This window comes from Peromyscus maniculatus, chromosome X (genome assembly GCF_049852395.1).
Source record: "Peromyscus maniculatus bairdii isolate BWxNUB_F1_BW_parent chromosome X, HU_Pman_BW_mat_3.1, whole genome shotgun sequence".
Classification (NCBI taxonomy): Eukaryota; Metazoa; Chordata; class Mammalia; order Rodentia; family Cricetidae; genus Peromyscus; species Peromyscus maniculatus.
In genome coordinates this window covers 99,603,340-99,629,866 of record NC_134875.1, presented here as the reverse complement: position 1 = coordinate 99,629,866, position 26,527 = coordinate 99,603,340, and the positions used below count along the sequence as shown (strand labels likewise).

The 26,527-nt window shown below is 35.0% G+C and overlaps 1 protein-coding gene across 11 annotated transcripts in view; it reads left to right on the top strand.

Moving 5' to 3' along the window:
• The window catches only part of Dmd (dystrophin), a 2,251,111-nt gene that overhangs the window by 1,640,250 nt on the left and 584,334 nt on the right, over positions 1-26,527 (top strand). For all 11 annotated transcript variants that reach the window (XM_076562037.1, XM_076562042.1, XM_076562041.1 and 8 more), the window contains one exon: positions 8,278-8,395. In XM_076562037.1, coding sequence (XP_076418152.1) covers positions 8,278-8,395 — 118 coding nt within the window. The remainder of the gene's footprint in view (positions 1-8,277; positions 8,396-26,527) is intronic.

The window sequence follows — 26,527 nt, the reverse complement described above, 5'->3', positions numbered from 1 at the left end:
AGGTAACTACCATATTCAGAGTAAAGAAAGTGGTTAAGATTATACTACTATAGCTATGTTTAATTGCCTGGCTTAGAAACAGAGCTAAGATCATAGAAAGGAAAGGCTTTGCTCTTTAAAAATAAATTCTGAGCTATTTAAGCATCAGCATACATGTTTTTCTTGTTTTGTACATTTGAAATTTTTAAATTCCTTTTTGATAAATTTTTAAACATGGGTGCTGTGTTTATATAATTTCCACATATACCCCTTATCTCTAACTCTTCCTCTGTCCTTCTCTCAAATTCATGAACTCTTTTAATTTTTGTTACACACATATATTAAACATACACACAACATACTCTCATATATATATATATATATATATATATATATATATATATATATATATTTGTTGCAATATAGATGTATCAACTTGTGTGCATAGCCCATGTTTGATTGTTCTCTTCATTTTAACTAATTGTGGATTTCTGTAATTGTCTCTGCCACAAGAAGAAGCTTCTTTGATGAGAGATATGGGGATAATTATTTCAAATGAAATTAGAGATTATACTGGTTTAGGAAAATGTCAAAAGTAGGTTATCCTCTAATATATCTGACCACCAGCTTTGGATAATGGCCTATAACTACAGTATCAAGCCTAATTTCTCTCCTGTTGAGCAATCATTTAAGTCCAATTAGGCAAGTTTGGTTTCCTTGAAGATATAGAAGTGAAAATTGTACCATTATGGTTATCTTGCCTTGCCAGTCATTGTTATAGTTTATAGTATCACATTTGGATAGAGTTATTTATAGCTTTTCACCCTTAGAAGCTTTCACAGCACCCGTATGAGAGATAGTCATCAGGAAGGAGATTTTCAGATCAGTTCTGAGTTGATTCCTCCAAGTCTTGTGTTTGAAGTATGTGGTGTCTTCAGCAATTGGACTTAACTTCAACTTCTTAGAGGCAATCAAAAACAGTGGAAACATCACTCCTTGTCATATACCTAAAGGACTCATGATCCTACTCAACAGATTCTTGCTCAGCCATGTTCACTGCCACCATATTCACAATAGCTAGGAAATGGAAACAACCTACATGTCCTTCAACAGATTAATGGACAACTAAAAGATAAAGACAAATTAAATCAGGAAATTCATAGGTAAATGGATGAAACTAGAAAATGACGTACTGAGTGAGGTAACCCAGACCCAAAAAGACAAACACCACATAATTGTAGATGTAACTAACCGTCTTATTAAATAAGAAACACAGAAACAATGTAAAAGAGAAAGCTGAGAGGTCAGAGCTCAGAGCTAAAATCTCACCCTTCTGCCTGCGGTGTCCCAGCTTCCCGAAAAGAGACCTAGTTCCTGTCTGTTCGTCTATTTATAGTATTTTGTTCTGCCTTCTCATTGGTTGTAAACCCAAACACGTGACTGCCTCGTCACTGTCTGAATGTACAGCCCCCTAGGTCTTAAAGGCATATGTCTCCAATGCTGGCTGTATCCCTGAACACACAGAGATCTATGGGATTAAAGGTGTGTGCCACCACTGCCACACTCTTGCTATGGCTCTAATAGCTCTGACCCCTGGGCAACTTTATTTATTAACATACATTCAAAATCACATTTCAGTACAATTAGATTACCACCACACATTATCTTCTGTTATTTGTGGATTCTAACTCTGAATCTTTAAGTCTGAGTATATAACCTGAGGTAATAGCAGAAACTAGAAAAGTTAAAACAAAAGAAAGGCAAGGGGAGGCTATATGTGGTAGAGAAAAGGAACTACAGAGATGACAACATGTTTTGTCAAAGTTGGAAATGGGAAAACCAGGAAGAGCAGGATTGTGATCAAGTCCTGAAATGTAGCTCTGAGTGACATGGCATTCAATATGAATCACATGATTGCATGAAACTCATGACAATCCTCGTGACTCAGTATCCCAAATGCAGAAGTTACAGATATATGCCATCATATTCTGCTTAAGAGACATAATATTTTCAATTTTTGAGTTGTTCAGAAAAGAAATGTAGTATTTTGTGCACAGATTTTATTCACACACACACATACACACAAACACTGACTGATGTAGCAATATGTTAACTATAAATCTGTGTGAAGAGAGCAGGGGAGTGCTTTGAGGTTTTTTTGTATGTATTTCTGAAAGTTTGAAATCACATGAAAATATTCATTGATAAATAATGTATTTGATGAGTCATGGACAAAATGATAACCACAGTTAGGAAGTGTTTATGAAGAAATTGTCAGTAGACATGATCATACTTAGAGAATAAGTAAGGAAGTTGTGCCACATAGGAAAATATTCAAACTGGTTAAAAATGGGAGAAATGAGGAAGTGAAGGGCAACCCAGGCAAATTTGCGTTTAGCCAGTCTATTTGGAGAAGCAGCTGACAACATGGACGGTAAGACGGCAAAGTGAAGGTGCTCAATGTGATAAAGGTAAAGCATTGTCAGCTACAAAAAGGCTACAGGGCGGTAGCTACCCCAACCAAATGTTTATCACCTTCCGTATATGACATGGCACCACAAACTGTTCTACCCGCCAGTCTTTATGAGTATTTTTAAAGCTATAATGCATAAGGATCTTTATCACCATAGTTAAGCTTAATCCTGTTTGCTTCTTGAAAATGGCAGCAATTTAAAATCATCATGGGAATTTGTTGTCAATGAAACTATAGGAAGGATATTTTAATTAGGAAAAAACCTGTGTTAAGACCTTTCCTTTGATATATAAAAGATAAATATTTAATTCAGTCTAGATTTTTCTATTTTAGTATTATTCAGGTATAATTCCTTTTTAAAGGAGTGTGGTAATAGATTTTTTTCTAAGAACCTAAAATGACCTACTTTATAGTATATATAGTTTTGGTGTTTAACTTCCTTTTTATAGGATTGCTATTTATAACTACTTCCCTCAACCCTGGGGGGATTTAATAGGATTAAACTCTTCTGATTCACTTTGTATTTGAAGTTATTTTTTCCCTCTACCTTTGCTCAGCTAGTGGAATCCATGATGAATTTTCATCTCCAAGGGGTAAGCTGTTTGTAGTAAAGTCTGATACCTGCCTTAGATCTCCTTAGAAATAGCATCAGTTCCTTCCTTTTCCTGTGTTTTGTTTCTTGTATAGTGATAGAATCCATGTAGACACAATAACTTATAATGCTTAAGTACTGTTAAGCATGTAATGGCTTTAGTTTTGTTCATGTAAATATGCAAAAAAATCTTGGCTTATAGCAGAGAAATAAATAAGATCACTTAGCATTCTACTTGTTTAGCAGTAGTAAGACTACAATGAGAAAGGTGAAAAATAGAGACGCCCTGAGTTCAACTCTGGATGGAGATTAGAGTCACAGTGTATTTTAGAGGGTAATATCTGGTAAGAACAGCAGATGCAGGCACAAAATGGAATTTGGAAGATAGATAACTTCGAATAATGATTTTATCAAGTGTTTTCTGACATTTGGGTAGTACTATAGGAGACAAATAAAACTCTTTGCATTTGACAAGCTGTGGAATTCATTTAAGTTGCTGAGTCAAAGAAATTATAGGAACAAATAAATAACATATACATAAAGGGAAAATAAATAAAAACCACCTTTATTCACATTATATTATAGTGTTGTTTCTCACAAAATGTCCTTTATTATTTTATAATATATTAATGAAAAATACTTGAATGCATTCATTATTTAGATCTTTTCTTTTTTCTATAAAGAAAATCAAAGAATGCTCTTATTCAACTATATAAAAATACTTCAAAAGGAGAATATTAGTGTCTAGCGAATTCCACAGCAAAATACATTATTATGCAGATTGTTCTTGAAATGGATGTTTATGTGTCTTGACCTATGGGTATAATAAAAATGTGTGATTTTGCTCAGGAAGATACAGCTATATTATAGTTGTGAAGGTCTTTCTGTTTTTCCGAGGTTTCTTTAAAGCATGTAATTACTAATCTTCTTGGGTGCTTACAAAGCACTTGTCTGTCAGTAGAATTAGAGAATCACCCAACTAGAGAACAGGTTTCACAATAGCCTGAGATGAATTTTGTTCATTAGAGAGGAAAATGGCTTGTTTTAAGCCTAAATTGACATGCTTGCTAATTTCAGCAGTAAAAGCTGTTCCTTGTGGTCAGGTTTAATTTAGAGTCTCAGAAAATTCAAGTGAAAGTTGATGGAGTTCCTTTTACAACACACTTCACAAAGGAACTTGAAAATCCTAAAGATAAACAAGAGTAGAGCAAGCATCAAGTAATATGTCTGCAAGTAAAAAGCAAAGAATGGTATGAACATTTAAGAGTGAAATAATATGAAATAAAAAAACTGATGGTTACTTCTCAAAACTTTTCAGTTATTGAAAATAATTTTCACTAGTTCTACAACCATAACAAATAAATTTGTTCACTGCCACATCCATAGCCCCTAGAAGATCTAGGATTTGAAAAAAAATGTACTAACATAATTGAAGAAGTAAATGAATGCATGGATTTATATCCTTTTAACTACATGCACTTGCTTCTTAATCTAATTCTAGGTGAGTGTTTGAAATTACCTGTAGTTTTGGGAGTAACATTTAAAAAGCATATCATCTATTGACCATAATCCTGCAGTTGAGAAGAGACCTTGCTAAAGCAACTTTACAACTTGCTGTGTTACAGATGATCAACTTTTCACATTCTAACTCTGAAATATGTCTTATTTTACAAAATCTATCTGCAATTGTTGTTCCTACTTTAAATTTTGTTCAGCACTGTCCAACTTACTTATGCTACTTACTTCAATAGCTGTCTTTGGCAATTTGTTCCATATTTCAAACACACTTTTATATAAAGAAACCATAAAAGTTAGAAACCTGAAAATTGGATTTTTCTTCTGAGCAATCACAACTTAGAAATGCAGAAGATTTGTTAAAAGCTAGCCCCTCCAATTTTTTTTCAAAATACAAAGAAAAATGTTCTAAATAAATGTACAATGTTTGAATAAGTTTCTCATACTATTTGAATATTACAAGAAATCAGAGATTAAATCTGAAAGCTGATCTCCTTACCTATTCACAAAGGAAATGCTAAAGAAATGATCCAGATTTGCCCTTTCCAAAACCAAAATCCTTAGAAAATTATCTGGTGTCAAAGGGCATAAGAGATAAGTAAGGTTCAGAAATATTACTAGCTACCAAATTTTATCTCTTCACTTTTATTGGCAATACATTTAAAGTCCGACAACTTCTAATTTAATTATTAAGAGAACAAAAATAAAAGATGCATTCCAGCCTGCGAAGCAGGTCAGCTAACAGGTAGCTCTTCACTTCTCCCTCTGCTTCTCCAAATCCAATCTACCAGTCTCATCCCCAGCTCTTCTGCAGCAGATCATCTGCTGCAGACTCCTTTCTTCCCTATCCTCCTCTCCATTGGACCATACAAATCTTTCCCTCCTACGCTCCCTCCCCTGACTCATTGATTTATTCCTACCCCCAACTCTAACAGGCACTTTCTGGGAGCCCACAGGCCACTTTGACCAGGGAAACAGGTAGGCTAACTGCAGATCTTCACTTTTATTGGAAAAGAAGAAGTCAAAGTCTCTTTAATTGCAGATGATGTGATAGTATACATAAGTGACCCTAAAAGTTCTATCATGAAGTTTCAACAGCTGATAAGGACTTTTAGCAAAGTAGCTGGATAAAAAATTAACTTACAAGAATGAGCTCTCCTATATACAAATGATAAATGGACTAAGAAATTAGGGAAGCAACATCTTTCACAATAGCCTCAAATAATATAAAATATCTTGGCACAACTTTAACCAAGCAAGTGAAAGACATGTATGGCAAGAGCTTTAAGTCTTTGAATAAATACACTGAAGAAAATATCAAAAGATGGAAAGATCTCCCATGCTCATAGATCATTAGGAATAATATAGTAAAAATGGTCTTCCTACCAAAAGAATTTACAGATTCAAGGCAATCCCCACCAAATTCCAACAGATCTTTAATTCTTCATAGACCTTTAAAGGATAACTTTCAGATTCATATGGAAACACACACATACACACCAAAAAACAGGATAGATAAAATAACCCTGAATGTTCTAGTGTCTTTGATACAGGAAGGCACTCTGAACCTAAACACCAACATGGCCACAAAACCCCTGATGCTGCCTGCAGCATATACTGGTGCGATGCGGGCACAAAGTTTGTGGGAGTAACTAATGTCTCATTTGACTGAAGGCCTATTTCGTGACATGAAACTCATACTTGACATTGCTAGGGTGACCAAGAACCCAAGAATAGATAGTCTAGGGACCTAGGGTAAAAAAAAAAAAAGCAAACAAAAAATAAGAAATGCACATATAACATCTGTCAGAGTGGTTGTTAATAAATAGAAATTATTGTTTACTTCACCAAATTAAAGTAAAATCTAATACGTTTCAAAAGCAGAACAAAGTAGACTGATTTTTCACATATTTTGGTCATATTTCTAAGATTTGGCCCATTGGATATAGAGACTAAGATGGCAAATAGAGGGGATTGATGCTTGAAGGCAAAAGGGAGTAATTACTGATTAACATTTATACTTAAAATGTTTTTAATGTTGAACTTATTTTACATGATTTTACAAAAGTCACTCTTAAATTAAAATTAATTATATAAGTGTTTCAGAGATGGCTCAGTGGTTATGAGTGCTCACTGCTCAACCATGAAGATTAGAGTTTGCATTTCAGCTTCTAGGGTTCCAGCTTCCAGGGATTTAGCTTCAGGGATTCCAGCTTCCAGGGTTCCAGCTTCCAGAATGCCAGCCTCCAGAGTTCCAGCTTTCAGAGTTCTAACTTCTGGGATTCCAGCTTCCAGGGTTCCAGCCTCCAGGGTTCCAGCTTCCAGGATTCCAATTCTAGGATTCCAGCTTCCAGGGTTCCAGTTTCCAGAATTCCAGCTTTCAGGGTTCTGGGATTCAGGGTTCCAGCTTCCACAGTTTCAGCTGCCAGGGTTCCAGCTCCCAGAATTCCAGCTTCCAGGGGATAAAGAAAAGAGAATCACTGAGGCTTGCTGGTTGCCAGTACATCTGAAAATCATGAGCTATACATTCTCAGAAAGACCCTATCTCAAAGTACTAAGGCAGAGAGCGATAGAGGAAGAAACCTGAATGTATGACCTCCATGTGCACAGACGTGTGTACATTTACCACATACACCACATATACACCAAAATGTTTATATAAAGGAAGACTCCGGGGGCTAGAGTTTAAGTGATGCTATCCAAACATTTATAATCATATGGTGAAGTACAGAATTTATTAATAATGAGTATTACCAGCTCTTTATTAATTCATTAAGTCTGAAATGGATCAAAGAAGTTTGGTGATTTCTTTTTATTTTAAAAAAGTTTTTTTTTTTAATTTTACATACCAATCCCAGTTCTCCCTCCCTCCCTTTCTCCTCCCCCCCACCTCACCCCATCCCATCTACCATCCATTCCTCAGGAATCCACAAGGATGACACCATCTAAGACTCCTAGCAATAATGGAGAGGGTGCCTGAACTTACCTTCCCCTATAATCAGATCATTGACTACCCTAATTGTCATCATAGAACCCACATCTAGTAACTGATGGAAGCAGATTCAGTGATCCACAACCAAGCACTGGGCTGAGTTCCTAGACTTCAGTTGAAGAGAGGGAGGAGGGGTCACAGGAGCAAGTGAGGTCAAGATCATGATGGGGAAAACCACAAAGTTTGATGATTTTTATGGATAGGCAATTTTAAGGAAACTTTCTGCAGTTCATATATATCACAATCTCATTTTGTATGTAATGAATTTCAGGTACAAAGAAATTAAATTAAATAATATATCTTAAATGATATATGAGATTTTTCTGTTTCTAAAATACATATTCATGTTAATTCTGCAGGTTGAAGAGATTACAAATGTAACCAACTCTTTTAAAATACATTGTCATGAATCAAAATTACATTTCTTAGAAGTTTATTTACACAAACCCAGATGCTCTGAAATTACTCCATCTTGGTTCTTAGGTAGAGAGACAAGTCTCTAATAAGATTTTCATTTGAAATCATCTTGTATCTAAGAATGAAACACATTTCACATTCAGTTATTTTCCATGAAGACTTACAAACTGGAGATTCATATCCTGTTACATCTTTTGATTTCTAGAAGTGTTTTGGCTGATTTGAAAATAACACTTTTCCTTTATGCTGTATAAAAGGAATATACAATACCAGAGACCTCCCAATGTAACAGATATTTTCTTCTTTCAGGCAACACTACAAGATTTGGAACAGAGACGTCCCCAGTTGGAAGAACTCATTACTGCTGCTCAGAATTTGAAAAACAAAACCAGCAATCAGGAAGCTAGAACAGTTATTACTGATCGAAGTAAGTCTTTTAACGGGCCAGTGAAAGTTAAGGTCAGATGCATGAAACACCAAGTAACAGCCCAAAGTATAGAAAATACTTGTATATGATAGCTATTGTACTGAAGAATATTTTGAGTATATAAAGTAATCTAATAACTGAATATAATTCCAATGAATTGAAAATTTATGAATTTCATGAAGTTAGGGCTTATGTAGTCTCAAGGCACTGCATGGTGAATGTGCTGAACATAGTGTGGAGGGTTATTGTCTCCTTCATTATCATCAATCTGAGATGATGTTCAAGGAGATACCAATCTCTCTCTCATAGTCTTGCTTGTTGGGCCAAGCTGACACTTTTTTCCTAAACCATCTGTTAGGTCTGTCTGCAGTGTCCCTCTAATAGCTATCATTTACTAGGTATCTTATAAGTATCAGATAATGTGTATGTACATATCAAGTCTTTACAAAGTCACTTTATGCAATTTCATAGTATCTTTTTGGTATATAAGTAATTGGTTCCAAGTTACTCAGATTGTTCAAGCTTTTGAAACAAAAAGCATGGCTTAGAATTTACAAGTGTCCTTATAATTTGACAGCCTGTTCCTTTGAGTACTTTATTACTTCTTTTTTGTTGTTGTTTGTAATATGATCAGTAGAACTAAATATATTTATGTTCTGTAGTTATGTATGGCTTGATTCACTTCCTAGAGACACTGTCTCTTTCATTTGTAGTGGTGTTAATTTAAATAGCCTTGTCACAGTTGGGAAATCTAAATTCTGATCGTTGTTCAAACTATGAATTTGTATACAAACCAATGTACCAGGTGAACAACATTAACCCCTGTGACTAGTAAGCTCTCACATCTTGCTGGATTTCTATAATAGAAGTTTACTTGTTTATTCTGTTACAGTCCCAAAATACTATCTATGAAATCATCTGAAAACACAAATTTGTTCCATCTTTTTGTATCCAGAACATCATTGATATTTAACAGGCAGATATGAAATGAGTAGTGATCATGAGAATTCATCATGAGCCAACCCTAAAAGTAGTATGCATTCATTTTTATAACCTGTTTATGTGTCATGTGACATGAGCCCATGTCTGTAAAGACAGTGTGAAAGTAGTACCAGTATTGAGCCCAGGAAGAAGAGAAACAGATTTGGAAAGAAACTAGGCCGTTTCTCCTACCACTAATTTGGAAAAAGAAGAACAATGATTGGTTCTATTGTTCTACATTAGATTTCAAGGTGTCATTTGTGTATCCAGCATGACAAGAATAATGTGATGGCCAACAGTGTGTTGTTCAATTGATAGATCAGAACTTTCCTTCCCCAAAAGTGGAACCTAATAGTTCTCTACCAGGTTGCAATATACCAGGTCAAAAAAGTAAATCTTAATATGCAACTGCTTTGTTTCTTGCCTGAAAAAATATAAAAATTTGGTAAAGATATTTATGCAAATCTGACCAGACTCTTAGTCATTTGTTATTTTGCTAATGAGAACTAAATTCCTTTCCCTAAGAGAAAATTAGGATTAATATATTTTGCTATATCTGTTCAACGTCAGATACGGATTTTCCATTATGCCTTGCAATATTTTTTCCTCTGTTGTGTTTACATTTTTTTCATGATATGGATTACAATTGAGTGACTGGAGGGCAGGTGCGTGTTTCTCTGCCAATATCAAGTGATTGGAATAACTGTTTTTCTAAGCCTTTGTCTCTTAGGAATGAGACCTTTATAAATAATTGCAGCATAAGGGACCAATTCTAATTTAAATAGTCTGTTGAAACATGTCATGCTGGTTATTAAAGCATAACCTGGAATCTGACTTCTGAACATTCATTCATACAGTTGCTAATGCTGCTGCTAGGATAATGCTGGCAAGATATGTTTGTCTAAACAATGTCATTTGTAGCCCTGCTGTGTTCTAATTTATCTCCCTCTTTCAAATCTTTGAAATAGGATGGAAAATCAATAACTACAAAGTTACATTACTGCTCAAAATATATTTTTTTCTTCATATAAATTTGGTTTTAAAGGATAGGTTAGGAATAAAATATTTGCTCATAAAGTTGTATTTGTCCATTAATGGTTTTGATTTTCCTTTTTATTGCCCTATACCTTCTAGAAATTCTTAAAAATAATCATTTAAGTAGAGGAAATATTTAATACATATGATACTATATTGAAACATTTCCCTACTTGGTAAATCCCAGCTCATAGCACTGCACAGTTTGGAGAATATATATGTGGTTATAAGATTTCATCAAGAGCAAACCCAGTGAATAAGCATTTTTCTCACTGGTCGTAATAGACCTCAATAATTAAGCCTACGAAATAACAATATGTTTTATTATATTGGTCATACTCATATTTTACTGTAAGTGCAAAGGTAAATTTCCTTATAAGTGAGTTCAGATGAGACATTAGGTGTTCAGATTGCTTATTTTTTCTCCGGTTCTTTCGCTGCTGAATTTGCCAACCATTCCTGGTCATTTTCTTCTTCAAAGGGACTGGGTCAAGGGACCAAAAGCACATAAAATAAGAACGATTTGACGTTGCTTCCCCAGAGGTATCTGAATTATGCAAAATTCTTGTCCGTGCCCATTAATATTGCAAAGCATAATATACACCACGATACCTTGCATAGCAGTGCAGAGGATATGGAAAGAAAGATCCTGCTTTATTATTCTGTTCATTTCACAACTAATACTGGCCAATGTTATTCTCCTAACATTTGTATTTGTAGCTTTTTCTTCCATAATCCCTACCACTACCATCCTGAAGCCATCACATTCCATAACAAAAGCACATACAAGATTTTTAGAGCAAGCTGCCTAGATTGGCCATTTGGCTTTGTTATCTTGGATAAAAAAGACTAATCTCTATAAATTTCTGACCTCAGTTTCCTTTTCTATAAAATTGAATTATAAGTCAAGCCCATGTCTATATGACATTAAGGTTTTTAATAGGTAAAACTAAAAAAGCTGGTTAGCCAATATTTCATCACAGTGGCAGAGGAACTTACCATATCTCACCCCTCCTTGAAAAATTATCAGCAGTAAATTGTAGCTGAGGGAAGAGGACTAATTTTATTTAGTGGGATAGTGACTAGAAAGTTGCCCAGTCTCCAAGTAAATAAACTCCTGCCTATGCTCATATAAGGAAGCCTAATTAAACAGTGAATTAGAAAAGTCCTGAAACTAGGAAAGGGACTTTTGGGGAATAAGTAGGCTGCTCAGTTTGAGTAGAAATGGTATCATTTAATAGTGAGAATAAATATAATTTAAAGTACATTATGTATATTATGAAATTGAACAGGAATAAAAATATTTTTTTCAAAAGGAAAGGCTAGCTAGTCAAAGAATAGGAAGGATTATGTGTTTGAAAGAGAACTTTTCCTAATGGAATTTCTTCCCTAAGAAATGATTCTCTTAGATGATGAAGTCTGAGGCAAATAATAGTTGTATGAATCTCTGTTGTCTGTAAGACCTTGTTGATGAAGACACCATATATTTAAATCATAGAACATGGAAAAATCAAGCTGATATGGACATTCATCCTCAATGGCTTAATTTCCACAGTGCTGAAAGATGCTACGCATGCTACTGGAGGAGAAAAGTAATCACCAGTCTTACATTCTATAAACCCTTTGACCTACAATAATGACTGACCTGGCAAGACATGCCCAGGATACTATAGTGGCACAAACATCATGAGAGTAACCATCCATTTTCAGCTTGGATTTAAGACCACTTCTACCAGATGAAACCCATACCTGGAACCATAATCAGGATAACTACCTATAGTTAGACAGTCCATATGTCCTAATGGAGACCCCACTACCATTATTCTGCTAAATGGGCATGGTGTTAAGTGAACTTCTAATGACTTTTTGTTATAGCAATACATCAGCACATTTCTCAACTCTCATCTGAAGAGCTTGTATTTGTAGTAGGTGTTGATTAACATGCTGGCCCACAATTGACCTAGGTTCAGAGAATAAGAGACTATAGAATGTCCAGCCCCAACAGAAGCATGTATTCTATACCTTCCTCCCCAACCCAAAGTTCAGAGACCACTAGGGGGAGATGGGGTGGAAAGATAACAGTAGATAATTACAAGGAAACATTTTTTTTGTCACAGCAGAGCAGCTTCATGTATAAACGTACAGCAGTTGGAACAACATGTAGAAATCCTGTGTAAGCACAAGCCAACTAGCAGAGTTAGGCATACAACCCACCCCTATCCATGGCACTATTGGGAATCGTTAGCTACTAGGAGATGAAGAGTCAGTTTTCTCTAAGAGTAAGTTTACCATGTAAGACCACATATATAAGACCGCACATCCAACAATATCTGAGCAGCAAAAATTGGTCTCAAAGAAATTTTTTTAAATAGGACCCAAAATAGGATGGATCAGTGGGGAAGGGGTGAATCTAGAAACATTTGGAAGAAGGGAGTAAATATGATTTTAAAAAAACACATATAAAGCTCTCAAATAATGATTTTTTAAAAAGCCATTTCTAACCTGATTGCAAAGACAAGGAAAAGCTGTTAGAAAGATGAATATTGAAACATGGTACTTGGCAGTGCTCTGAAATTATTTACTACTTTGCTGAAGATTTGGGCTTGAATTCAGTATCCAAAATGAGAGTCAGAAACTGTCAACCTTTCCTCACTTGGGAGTAACATAGAAGTGTACTTTTCTCTCCACCTTATTCATAGTATGTGCATCACATCCATGGAATCAGATTGTTAAACTGAAAACTGCTAGGTTCTGGAGGTACTTCTGACTACTGCCATTTTGGCTACTTTCTTTGCTTTCTCCACTTATAGAGAATGATTTGGGATCCAGCCAAGTCCTTACTTAATACCACTCATTGTGGTCTTGCTTATATTTTTCCTATATGTAGAAGAGACAAATCCTCCTTTACCTCACCAATTTACACTCAAAAATGTGATATATAGGAGTATGAACTCCCTTCCTGGAGACCCAGCCATGCAACAGCTAGAAAACACTCTTACCCTTCTCTGCTTGTGGTTCATATTGCTCGTCAGCTTCACATTCATTATAGCCAGAAAAATGGGCGCTTGTGAAACAGGTACATCTAGTTAGGTGATAACATTGACTAGGACATCGTTGACAGCTGTGACTTAGCATGTTGGCAAGAGTGTGGTAGCTGGTCTTTGTATTCTCATGTATTGTCTTCTGGTCTGGATCAGACTGCATCTTAGCCATTTACATAGGATTAATTCATTTGAGATCATCCTCAAGACTTGGAAAACCGTGATTCCCCTTTCTCTTGTTCATAATTGTACTTATATTTACACTGTGAGGAAAAAAAGATATGAATCAACATAAATAGAAATTATCCTAATTAAAAAGCAGTTGGGTTACTTTTCTAATATTAATATACAGCACATTCTAGATACTCAAAATGGACCATCATGGGGAGAGAAAGTTCTTAGAGTGGCAGCTTGAAGGGATTTGAGTAGTATAGTGCAAGGCCTTGAGTCAACCAAACCAGGAGGACTACTGAAACAGTACATAAGTCTTCAGAAAGAGTTGTTTCTTTAGAGTTATTTTTCAGCTATAACTTTTCATATCAGTCCAGAATTCTCTGATAAATTTGGTAACATCATATACATTTTAAGAGAAAGAATTCACATTACATTGCTTAAAGACCTCATCCAGAGGACAGCATATGGGAGAATATTCACTGAATGAGAATTGAAAATACTCTCTCAGGAATTGTTTGAATTAACAGACAGTTTTATAGAAGATTTTTCAACCCATCATTCATTGCTACAACCAAATGCATCAAATCCTTTGTGGCAAAATAAAGTCTGTGTTATTCCATATATATTTTTAAAGAATCTCTATTGTTTATGAAATGCTAGTCAATATTTTCTTCCCAGGTATTTCCTATTAAAGGTTTGCTTATTTTAGAAATAGTGTAGTCTACCATATAAATTTTCTTCTTTTGACATGGAACACCTGCTGTCAATCTGTTGTAGCTACATGGAACTTTCAAAATTTATACCCACCAGGAGGTCCTGGCAACCAGAGTACAGTTCAGTTCAGGAAACATTTGAATGTTTACTTGGTGCCAGGTAAATCAGAGGCTATAGAGAGGATAAAGAGAGAAAGAAGCTTCTGTCTTTTTCTTAAAAGAGCTTTGTGATCAAATGTTGGTACTTGGACAAGCATGCACTGGCAAGGCAGTCTAAGAAAAATACCAAAGTAGAGCAACATTACAGACTGAGAAACAGCAAGAAAAAGGGACTTTGGGCTCTGAGTGACAGGGCTTCTGAATTTTTTCTAAGAGAAAGTTATATTTACTCTAGTAATGAATATGACTTTGAAAATCAAGATACCGAAGAGAATAGAATATTGAAGAAAGGAATGACGGAAGTATTAATACTAAAAGCTGTGATAGTGATGGCATAAGAGTTGAATTTGTAGAGATAGAATTGTGTGTAGTGCAGGCCATAAGAGAACAGTGGCAGTGGGGTGGTTTAGAAATTACCTGGAATAGCTTGCACAGTGACAGGGTACTGAATGACGAGTGAATAATATAGAGAAGAGCCTACCAGGAAAAACAGAGTGAACCACTTGCCTTCTGGATCTAATAGTCCACTTGCTCTTATATATGTGTGTTATATAAAAATACTTTACAGAAGTAAAAATGAATACCCAATAAAAACAAATTTAATAATTATTTTCATAAGAATTTAAATACAATAGATTTCTTTATACTGAATAGATTTTATACAAAAACACCATTTTTTCTTAATGACTTTTCCATTTATTAATTTGTGGTTGCCTTCCTTAATTTTTCATTTATTTAAAATATAATCTTATTTCCTATGATAAATTCTGATTATGGTTTTCACTGCCTATACTTCCACCAGTTCCTCCCTGCCTCCCATCCCATCCAGATCCATCACATTTCTATCTCTCATTAGAAACCAAATAAGTATCCTAAGGGAATTGTTCTCAACCTGTGGGCCATGACCCTCTGAGGACCACACAGCAGATATTCTGCATGTCAGATATTTACATTACAATTCATAACAGTAGCAAAATTACAGTTATGAAATAGCAACAAAATAATTTTGGGGTAGGGGTCACCACAACATGAGGAACTGTATTAAAGGGTAGCAGCATTAGGAAGGTAGAGAACCACTGATCTAAGGGATAATGATAAAATAAAATATAATGAGAAAAAACAAAAATGAACAAATCATAATAGGACAAAACAAATAACAAATAATTGAGCCCAATAAAAGGCACGTAAAACAGATATAGATGCAGAGTTATACTCATTCCCACACTCAGGAATCCCATAAAAAAACACAAAACTGGAAGCCATAATATATATGCAAGGGTTCTGTAGAAATTTTATATATAAAAAGAACCTGACACATCATTATGAGACAAGAAACTCCAAAGATGCTGTTGAATTTGTTTTCTGTTGGCCATGTATCTACTACTGGGCATGCAGCCTGTTCTTAACAGTAGTTTGTTTCCCCAGGGAATCTTCCTTAGAGAAAACTAAGTTTTTATTTGCAAGTGGTTATCAACTGGAGATTGCTTCAAGTATAGGGGTGTGGCAAGTGTCCACTTCCCCTTTCAGCTCTAGGACCCCATCTGGAGCAGGCCCATGCTAGCCCTGTGCATGTTGCCTCTGTCTCTGTGAGTTCGTGTTGCATTTAGAAGACCTTGTTTCTGTGGTGTCCTCCATCCACTTGGGTCCTTACATTCTTTCTGCATCCTCTTATGTAGGGGTCCCAGAGACCTGAGAGGAGAGATTTAGTGGAGATATCCAATTTATGTCTGAGTGTTCCGAGGTCTTTTACTCTGCATGTTGTGTGGGTGGGAGTCTGTATTTCTTCCTATCTGCTGCAGGAGGAAGCTTCTCTGATAATGGCTGAGTAAGGCACTGGTCTATGAATGTTGCAAAATGGCATTAAAGTCATTTTATTGCTACATAGAAGAGCAGCATTTGGATTTCCTCTAGATTGTGGGATCTCTAGTCTCAGGTTCTTGATCACCCAAGCAGTGTCAGGTCACATCTCATGGTGTGGGCCTTAAATCAAAACAGATATTGGATGGTTACCCACAAGCTTTGTGCTACTATTGCACCAGAGTATCTTGCAGCCAGGAAACCATTGTAGATTAAAGGGTTTGTAGCTGGGATTATGTTTGCATTTCTCCTTTGGTAGCATGCAGAGTACCTTTCAATACCAAGAATACTAGTTTCTATGGGTGAATGTCCTATATAGGCACCAGATGGACTTCTCCATTTTCAGTGAGTTGTGTAGGTATTGTCTTCTGCAATCCTTGCCTTCAGTTTGTGAAGATAGACCTACAGCCATGGCAACAGCATGGCTTGTTTGGGGGTTGCCAAGGGACTACTTTGGCCAACAATTCAGTTAGATATAACCCATTCCAAGTACTGGAAACTTTATTTGCTAACAAGAGAAGTCCGGTTGGGGCTCTGTCTGCCTTTTATTTCAAGACTTCATTTAAATCAACTTCATATATGTTAAGAAGAGATGTTAGGAATATATTTTAGGAAGTTTCTACTATATTAGCTTTCCATACCACTACTCATATGGCCCTTAATTTCAGCTATCTCACGCTGTATGTCCTCCCTTGTCCCCCTATTCCTCTTTCTCCTTGCTTGATCCTTCAGTTCCTGTCATCCATTCATCTTTAACTATGAATTCTCCTTCCTCTTCATGGGGAGATGTAGTCACCACCACCACCCAGTGCCTTGTGTTATACCTAACCTCTGTGGTTCTATGTATTGTAGCTTGCTTATTGTAGATTCTACGGCTAATATCCACAAGCAAATATATACTATATTTGTCTTTCAGGGACTAGATTACCTCACTTAAGGTGATTTTTTTTTCTAGTTCCATCTATTTACCTGTTAATTTCATGATTTCATTATCTTTAACAACTTATTTGTATTCCATTTTGTAAATGTACTACATTTTATTTATTCATCTGTTTAGTGATATCTAGGTTGTTTCTGGCTAATAGGAATAGGGCAGCAATAAACATGGCTGAGTCTCTGTGGTATAATGAAGTGTCCTTTAGGTATGTGCCCAAGAATGATATAATTGTATCTTGAGGTAGATTGAGTAATATCTTCTTGAGAAACTGCCATGTTGCTTTCCATAGTGGTTGTATAGGTTTGCAGTCCATCCTTGCCAGCATAAGCTTTCATTTGTTTTGTGGATCTTAGCCAATCTGACAGGTATATGGTGAAATATCAAAGCAGCTTTGATTTGCCTAGCCCTGATGATCGAAGATGTTAAGCATTTCTTAGTTTTTTTCATCCATTGTTTTTTTCCCTTCTGTTTTTTTTTCTGTTTAGATCTGTACCCCATTTTTTAATCGGATTATTTGTTTTCTTGATATCTGTACGAGTTCTTATTTATATATTTTGGATATTAGCACTCTATCAGATTTGCAGTTGATAAAAATACTTTCCCTTTCTATAGACTGCCCCTTTATCCTAATGATAATGTCCTTTAGTGTTTAGAAGCTTTTCAATTTCATGATGTCCCATTTATGAATTTTTTTGATCTTAGTAACTGTGGTAACAGTTTTCTGTTTAGAAATTCTTTTTCTGTACCAAATGAGTTCAAGGATATTGCCCACTTTTTCTGTCATATACAGTGTATCTGGTTTTATGTTGAAATATTTCATCCATTTGGAGTTGAGTTTTGTACAGGGTAATAAGTATGGATCTATTTGGATTCTCTTACATACAGCCATCCAGTTTACCCAGCATGTTGATTAATAGAATCTAATGAAGACCTGGACATAAATCCACACACCTATAAACACCTGGGTTTTGATAAAGAAGCCAGAAATACACACTGCAAAAGAGACAATATCTTCAATATCATAAATTATTGAGTGTCCATGCCTCTTAACCAAACAGGATGGTTTGGACTCATCACCCCCATTGTTTTGAGTCTGTGGAAAGACAGCACATTGTGCCAAAGTATATGGGTCAAAGCATATTATGACCTAGATGAGCAGCAACAATAAATCTATGAATCCTTGTTTGGACAAAGGCAGAGTAACTAAACGATTAAACAAATGTTCTTATTTTCTGAGTGTAACAGTGGGAAGCAGTATTTCTGTACCCTTGCCACTGTCATCACTTATTTAAAAAGAGAAAAGTCTTTTCATTCCTATTTAGTAGGAACAGTAGTAGTAGTAATAGCAGTAGTGATAGTAATATTTATTTTCTTTCAACATTAGTTTTTAAAGATTTTAAAATTATTAATTTGTATGCATGTTCATTTGTGTATGGTTATGTGCACATGCATTGTAGTGCAAGAGAAGTTCAGAAGAGGGTATCAGATTACCTAGAACTGGAGTTACAGGAAGTTGTGAGGCACCATGTAGGGGCTGGGAACCAAAATCTAACCCTCTGTATAAGAATAAATTGTTCTTAACTGCAGAGCCATTTCTCCAGCCTTTTCTTTCAGTGTTAATTGCTAGTTATAGTGAATTGTTCCAGATAAATAGAGCTTATATAGTGTGTGATAGTGTGTTCATGTGTGTTTGTGTGCAAGAGGAGAGAGAAAAAAAGAGAGGGGGAGGGAGGGAGAGAGGAGGGTAGGTAACTGGGGAGAAGAAGACAAGGAAAGAAATTCTGAAGCACTGATTTACAGAATTGTAGGAGCAGACAAGTTCAAAGTACATAGGACAAGCTGGCAAGGCAAAGGCATGGGAAGTGTTGATGCTGGATTTCAATGGAAATCTGGAGGCAGAGTTCCTTTCACTCCTGGGGACTTCAGCCTTCCCTCTTAAGGACTGCAGTTGATGGGATTATGATTATCTCCACTATGGGATGTAATCTGCTTTACTAAAATATTAACGACACATAAACATACCTTCACAGGTCTAGACTGGTGCTTGGCTAAACAAATGGGGAAAATTTATCAACTTAAGTTTCATAATGCCGTGCACTCTTTTAGATATAAATCTCATGATTCATTTTAATAGCATACAGTTAATAAGGGACCTGAAATATTTATTAAATACTAGAAATTCTCTTTAATATTCTAAAGAATCTCAGAATCATCAAAAGAATAACTTATATATAACACATCTTACCTATAAAATGCAATTAGAGGGCTGATGAGATGACTCAGCTGTAAAAGGCACTTGCTACCAAACCTGATGACCTTAGTTTAATCCTCAGGACCCACAATGGTACAAGGAGAGAACTGACTCCTGCAAGGTATCTTCGAACCTTCATACTCGCATATGTGTGAGCACAAACAATAAATAAATAAATAAATATGTAAATAAATATAAAATATTTAAATCAAATATATTTATAATCAGTCTATAAGTTGTGTTGAATGTATACTAAATAACTATCATGAAAATAACCTTAATGTCTTTTTTCAATTCTGAGGATTAATAGAAAAATATATTTAAATAATCTCTTACTTGAATAATTAATTTTATTATACAGGTTTATGTTAGGCCCTTTTCATGCAAGTATGTAATGTACTTTGAGCTTATCCCCTCCATCCCTCAATATCTTCACATTTCTCACACCTCCAGTTTTCCATTCATCTCCTTTGTTTCCAAACAGTTTTGCTTCTACTTTCATACCACTCCACATACAGCATTTAATGTACCTATTGAGTCTGGGACCCAGAGGTGAGAGAATACATGCAGCCTTTTCCTTCTGAGACTGACTTAGTGTGCTTAATGTAATTATCTCCAATTGTACCCATTTTACTTAGAATGACATAATTTCCTCTTTATGCTGAAATGAGTTCCATTGTATATAAATGACATTTTCCATTCCTTAGCTGATAGGCAGTGGTGCAATAAACATCGATGTGCAAGTATTTCTGTGATTTTTTTTTAATTTTGCACAAATATCCAGGAGTGGTATAGCTGAGTCATAAGATAGATGTATTTATAGCTTTTTCAGGGATCTCCATACTGGCTAGCACATTCTGGACTAGTTTACACTCTCACCAGCAGTGTATAAGCGTGGCACTTTTATCTGTATTCTCACTGGTGTTTGTCATTATTTTTTCCTTTAAGTTTTTTTATTCATTTTACATGCCAACTACAGATCCCCCTCTCATCCCTCATCCTGCTCCCCTCCCAGCTTCCCTCCACCAACTCCCCTTATCCCCTCCTCCAAAAGGGTAAGGCCTCCCATGGGGAGTCAGTAAATCCTGGTACATGCAGTTGAGGCAGGTCCAAGCCACTCCCCCAGCCTCAAAGCTGTGCGAGGTGTCCCACCATAGGTAGTGGGCTCAAAAAACCCAGCTCATGCACCAGGAATGGATTCTGATCCTACTGCCTAGGAGCCCCCTTAAACAAATCAAGGTACACTGTCTTGCATATGCAGAGGGCCTAGTCTGTTCACAGGCAGGTTCCACAGCTGTTGATCTAAAGTTCGTGAGTCCCTACAAGCTTGGTTCAGTTGTCTCTGTAGATCTCCCCGTCGTTATCTTGACCCTCATTGCTCATAAAACACCACTTCCTTCTCTTTGACTGGACTCTCAGAGCTCAGCCTGGTGCTTGGCTGTGGATCTCTGCATCTGTTTCTATCAGTTACTGGATGAAGGCTCTATGACAACAGTTAGGGTGTTCACCAATCTAATTACTGGAGTAGGCCAGTTGAGGTACCCTCTCCACTATTGCTAATAGTCTATCTAATCTGGGGTCGTCCTTTTGGATTCCTGGGAATTTCTCTAGCACCAAGTTTCTCCTTTACACCATAATGTCTCCTTCTATCGAGATATCTAAATATTTAAATCCAAGTAAATATCTAAATATTTAAATCAAATATGTTTATAATCATTCTATAAATTGTGTTGAATGTGTACTAAACAGCTATCATAAAAATAATCTTAATGTCTTCTTTTTCAATTCTGAGGGTTAATAGAAAAAGATTTTAAATATTCTTTAAAACTAAATTATCAAATCCAATTGTGTTCAGCTAATATTTTAAGTGAATATATACAATGAAAAATCAATTTTATTTCAAGTTATATACTTCCAATTAATGATATAAAGTGTTAATACTTGTTTATTTGCATTATGTTTAATCTTAAGGGAAAATATTTAAGTTAATAAATGTACTCATTCACTTTTAAAATAAATAATGAACAGAGTTATTAAGCCAAGTAATAAGAATATTTTAATATCTTATGTATGCTAGAATAAATATAGTAGTTAAGGACATATAAAAATTTCATACACAAATGAGCTTATAATACAAATATAAGCTAGAGAAGGGTGTGCTAACAAAAGGAGATTCCAGATTCATAAAATTGATACCTGTATGTTAGTTTGACCTACGTATAATTGCTTAGCATGTCAATCCAACCTCTCATGAGACTATGGCAGGAAGTTTGACTTCCAGGTGAAATTAGGATAGATAGTGCAATTCTCTTTCTGCATTGCTTTCAAATGATAAACTCAGAATCTCCAATAATATGTAGGTTTTGCATTGGACAAAAGAAATCAAAAGCTTCTCCTTGGTGTCATTTAACCAAGAGCAAGCTCAGATTTAAATTCTCTACTCCTGTCTCCCTATATCTTCCATCATCCCTATCTGTCTGTTGTATGAGTCTGAATCTGTGAGTGTCTGAATTCTGTCTTGAATATATTTCTGCCCATTCCTCTCTCTATATCCCTAACCAAGGTCTTTTCTCTTTCTATTGTTGAACAGCACAAAAAGCATTATATGCGGAAGGAATGGGATACTTTATAGAAACTTTTAATAGAGGTTTATAAATGATTATGTTGCTGACTCTAACTGACCCCAGCTGATTCATTTAACAAACAAATGCTATCAAACAATATCCCTATGCTATGTCCAATATTTATGGTGGGTATTCATTATATAATGTTATTTTCATCCTACTTGTTGTTTTCAGCAAATGGTTATCACACATACAAACATTGCTCTCTGGGTAAGGGGAATGGAAGAGTATATAACTAAAAATTATAGCTATGTATTTCCTGATTTGATAAATATTGATATATGAGAAATCTAAGTCAAGTAATGTTGGCTGTTTTATTGTTCTCTTAAAGGCACGTTAAATAAACAGACTGAGTACACAGCAGGAGAGCAGTGTTAAGTATGAATTGAACCCAAATTATATTAACTCAGTCAATCAAAAGTTCCAGTCTTAGAATCTAAGATATATTTTTATCATAATGCATTGTCATATCTCTTCTAGTCTGTCTATGTCTGTCTGTCTCTGTATCTCTGTACCTATGTCTCTCTTTCTGCCTGTCTCTTTTTCTGCCTCTCTATCTCTCACTCTCTTTCTCTCTCACACACACACATATGCACACACACATGCACATGCACATACTTTAATTTCATTTTAGGAATGCTGTAGCATTATCAATATTGGATCTAAAACTAGATTTGTTAGAGTTAAGCCAAATGTCTCTGACATTTACTTAGTTGTAGTACTACCTTTGGAAAATTATTTAATATGTAATATACCCATATACATAGTTACAAATTATATATTTATATATAAATCATAAGATACTACAAATATAGTTATATAAAGTACCACATTCTGATCATGTCAACTAAAATCAAATGTATGGGAATGAATTGGCTCAAAAACTGAGGATCCTCAGAGGAACTAATTTATATACCACATAAAACAAAGCAAAGTCACATTTAAACCATTTTAGAAAGATATGAAACTAATATGGAAATCATACCAGAACATACTAGAAACAAAGAGTCCACTATTAGAAATGGTAGAATTTTAGTTCAGCTAGAGACAGGAAAGTGGGGAAACAAGATAATTTATTACTTCTTAGGTGCCACATTCATTAAATAGCAATGCCAGAGGTTAAGAATTCCAATAATTTCTGTGTCACTTCATGTACTGCTTTCATGTCCTTAACTGAACCATAAACTTCAAACTGTTAACTTTAGCTGGAAGGTTTCTCCAGTCCTGCCTGGCCCCGCAGTCCCTCAGCTGCTTATAAAATAATCATTCAGAGGCTTATGTTCATTACCAATTGCATGGTCTATGGTAGGCTTCTTGCTAGCTAGATCTTATAACTTAACTCATTTCTATTAGTCTATAAGTTGCCACATGGCCATAGCCCTAGCATCTTGCTGCTCCTTCTGCTGTGGTTGGCATCTATCTACAGACACTGCCTTTCTCTTTCCTGTCTCTCCTTAGATTTCCCACCTGCCTCTATGCTGCCTTGCCATAGGCCAATGAAGCTTATTTATTAACCAATGGGAACATATATTCACAGCGTACAGAAAGACATCACCAGCAGTTAACACCTTTGAATTATTGAAATTTTAGCATAATGTTATGAACATAACATATATGCCATAAATACTTACTGATTTAATGGTCGGTCTCATGAAGGAGATGGTTGCTAGTGTAGGCCACAAGTTACCATGAACATGTCTATGTTTTTTAGTTACCATTATGAAGAACAAGCATAAAGAGATCAATAAAATGCATTTCAAAAACAAAAAAAATGGAAACCAAAGTAAAGAGATTTTGACTTTGAAATGACAGGGTAGTTTTCAATCTTACAAGTCAGGGGTCAGGGAGTCTCGTTTTAATAGGACGGATTTGAAAAGCACCTTGGACTGATAGGTTCACATAAATTATCCTTGCAGAATATGATTTGCTTGGCTATATGATATGGCCTTTAGTTTAGTTTGCATGATGTTCTGATTTTAATGATAGAGAATTTTTACATTGAAAAACTCAAATCCCTGTCGTCATAATTTTAAATGCAAAGGAAAGTAAAATTTCACACACGCACACACATGCACACACGCATTGTGCATGACTAAGTAACTTGTTATTTCTACAGCAAGCAAAACACAAACCAATTCACAGCAGCTCGTAAGATGTTGTGACCATTAAAAATATTAAAACTAATTGCCTTACACTTCCTTATGTAGGTAAAAAGTTTTCCATATTTTAAGACTAAAAACAGCCAAACCAACTATGATATTTTACATCAATTAGTAGTAAAATCTTAAACAGTCACTGGAGAGTTATTTATTTTAACTGTACTCATTGTATTTATATTTTAATTAAATGGTATCATTTCCTTCTTTATGAGTATCTGATTCTAAAATTATATACCATAAGTTGCATGGTGATTTAACATAGGCCAACTTTAAAATAGTTTTTATAGAGAGATTCTATAATGTGTCTACATCATAAATGTAGGATTTAGATTGTAATTTAAAATTCAATCCTACAGACTAATGGGTTTATGAAACTACTCAGAAGAGATATAGTTTGTTGAATATCAATTTCTTATTTTAAACCAAAATTAGTACTTTTGAGCAATAAAAATGATGACATTTTCAAAACTACCTTATTCAAATCTATATTGAGAAAACATGCAGAATCTTCCTATCTCTGCATTACCTCGGTATAATCTTTGTCTAGTTCCATTCATCTACCTTCAAAGTTTATGATTTCACTTTTCTTTTTAGCTGACTAGTACTCCATATGTATACATAACACATTCCCATTCCATTTTCCATTCATTGGTTGAAGGACATTTAGATGGTTTCCATTTCCTAGCTATCGTGATTAGAGAATCAAGAAACATGGCAGACCAAGTATTTGTGGAGTAAGATATTGAGTCCTTTGGGTTAGGCCAAGGGTCATATGGTGGCTCTGTTTCTAGATTTTTGAGGAAACTGTACGCTACTTTTCATAATGGCTGCACCAGTTTACAACTCAACCCACCCTGAATGAGCGTCCCCTTTCCCCTCGCCCAGGCCAGCGTTTGTTGTCAGTTGTTTTGTGATCTTGATTACCCTGATTACCAGGGTAATATGAAATATCAATGGAGTTTTAATTTATATTTCCTTAATTGCAAAGGATTTTCACAAGTTTTTAACGTATTTCTTACCCACTTTTTTATTTATTATTATGATAACTTTCTGTTAAGATCTTTATTCATTTTTGAAATAAAAACTAATAAAGAATTTAAACTATTTCACATGCTAAAGCAATTTGAACAGTTATTTCATTTAAATAGTAGATTTATAGTAAAATAGTATACTATGACAATAATAAAATATCATGAAATTGTGCTCACAAATGATTTAAGTTCATTAGAAAAATACATACAACAGTGGTTGTTCCAACTCTCTCATATAAGTAGCAGACAGCTTAAAGGTAGCACCTTCCTTTAAAGAACCTATAAATTAATGTTAGTACCTACAAATAATCATCAAATGTTGACCAAAAGCTTTTAAAGTTAGGCATAATGGTGCATGCCTATAATACCAGCACTTAAGCTGAAGCAGGATTGTTTTTTTGAGGCCAGCCTGAGCTACATGAAGAAACCCTGTCTCAAAACATTTTTGTTTACTTTCAAGTTTATATAAACAAAGTACAGACTAACCTTCTAAAATTTACAGGACTTCTGAGAGTTATGGCTCTTTTGTATATATGTGTAAGTCTGCAAATGTTTAATAATTTACTTTATATAACATAATCAAACTGGAGTAAAAATAATTTACCTATTTCCCCAAAATGTGGTGCATTACTTTAAAAATATGATGTAAACTTTTTCCTTAATGAGTTGCATGAATATATAAATTATATGAATTGAAAATATGCACATAATATATTAAAATTTTCATTCATTAGTGTTCATTATGTACTTAAGAGTGTGCAAAATGCTTTAGTAGGAATTTTTAGGTATAAAATTTAAAACAGCAAAGTATTATACATAATATAAGTACAATATAAGGAAAATATAAACATGTTTATGACATATTTTTTATTTATTCAGTTCTCTACACATCCATTCATTTTTTCATTGCTCATTACTTCATTCAATAACTATTTAGCTGAAGGGTGTAGACGGAAGTTTCTCCAGTCCCATTGGACCCTGCAATCCCATAGCCACTTTTAAAATAATCATTCAGAAGCTTAATATTAATTGAAAACTATATTGCCTAGGCCTCAGGCTTCTTGCTAGCTAGCTCATGTAACTTAACTCAACCCATAACTATTAATCTATATATCACCACATGTTCCATGGCTTTATCTGTGTCCTATTACATGTTGCTCCTTAGAGGGT